Genomic DNA, 1137 nt, shown 5'->3' with positions numbered 1-1137 from the left:
GAGATGGTTTAAGAATTGTCTTTCTCACGTCACTTTTACATCTCGAGATAGGTTCCCAGGTTTCATATGACTTTTATATCACATGATGTGTTTGGTCGCAGCAGACTGTAGAAAAATTACGATATTTTGAATACCACACATGAAAAACTAAATTAACAGGAAAACACAAAATGTAGATTTTGTCACCAAAACTTTATTGATCGGTGTAATTAGTTTCTGAAAATTAAATGTTAATAACGACAATCTTGTTTGCAGTTAATATCGTTAATGATCGGAGTTAACGACTTATACACCAATATATGTTGGAATTCTTCACCTTCGTCAATTCTCGATAAACACAAAGCAGATTTAATTCAAGTTTTGACGACATTGAGAGAAAATTTGCCACGAACTTTGATATCGTTTATTCCGCCACAAAATATGAAAACATTAGTTGACAGTCGTAAGAGTAAACCATCTTTTACATGTGACCTTATGACGAATAGCGAAAGTTCTTGTATGTTTGGGCTTAGATATCAAAGTTTTATACCAGAATATTATAAAATCATGAGACAGTAAGTATTCAACTATACAAATAATACCTTTATTAAATAATTTTCAACAACTCTCTGAATATTCCAATTTTTTAATTTTTAATTCATTTTTGATTCATTTAAAAAATGATAGCAAAATATATATACATGCATCATAGCAAAAGATATATACATGCATCAATTAAAAAAATTTATACGTTTCAGATGGCAAGAGTTGGACATGGAAATCTCTATTTATCCTGAATTCCAGAGGGACGATTTTGCAGTCATAACTCAGGCTATTATATTAGATTTAAGCATACAACTCGCTTCTGATGTGTATGCCGATACGACATATTTCACCATAGATTGTTTTCACTACAGTCAGAAAACTATCGCTTGAAGTAAATTTTGCAATGTGGCCAAGTAAGGCCTTTCCGAAGTTGGACACAGAAACCTCTCAAAAAGATCATGCCAGGATTTCGTTTTAACGCCAACTGGTTCCAATAAGTTATTCCACAAACCATTTGCAACTACAAAAAAAACGTTGATAAATTATTTGTTCAAAAAAAATTGAGTTAAAGGATTTCTAGTAGTTAAATACAATTTTCCACATTTCCTAAGT

The 1137-nt window shown here is 31.2% G+C and overlaps 1 protein-coding gene across 1 annotated transcript; it reads left to right on the top strand.

The window, feature by feature from the left end:
• The first annotated feature begins 6 nt into the window (after positions 1-6).
• Positions 7-1120, top strand: LOC106751374 (phospholipase B1, membrane-associated-like). The gene is made up of 2 exons (XM_014632251.1): positions 7-554; positions 738-1120. The coding sequence occupies exons 1-2, from the start codon at positions 268-270 to the stop codon at positions 913-915; spliced, it is 465 nt and encodes a 154-aa protein (XP_014487737.1). The 5' UTR covers positions 7-267; the 3' UTR covers positions 916-1120.
• Positions 1121-1137: the final 17 nt, after the last annotated feature.

Source organism: Dinoponera quadriceps, unplaced genomic scaffold (assembly GCF_001313825.1).
Source record: "Dinoponera quadriceps isolate SergipeBrazil2010 unplaced genomic scaffold, ASM131382v1 scaffold12685, whole genome shotgun sequence".
In the NCBI taxonomy this organism is placed as follows: domain Eukaryota; kingdom Metazoa; phylum Arthropoda; class Insecta; order Hymenoptera; family Formicidae; genus Dinoponera; species Dinoponera quadriceps.
The sequence above is the reverse complement of the archived record's forward strand: the minus strand, read 5'-3'. Positions and strand labels throughout refer to the sequence as shown.

Excerpts from the sequence above, each read along its gene's own strand:
- LOC106751374 (XM_014632251.1), top strand. The coding sequence starts at position 268 with ATGATCGGAGTTAACGACTTATACACCAATATATGTTGGAATTCTTCA. Across the intron at positions 555-737 it reads TATTATAAAATCATGAGACA|ATGGCAAGAGTTGGACATGG; the intron begins GTAAGTATTCAA and ends TATACGTTTCAG.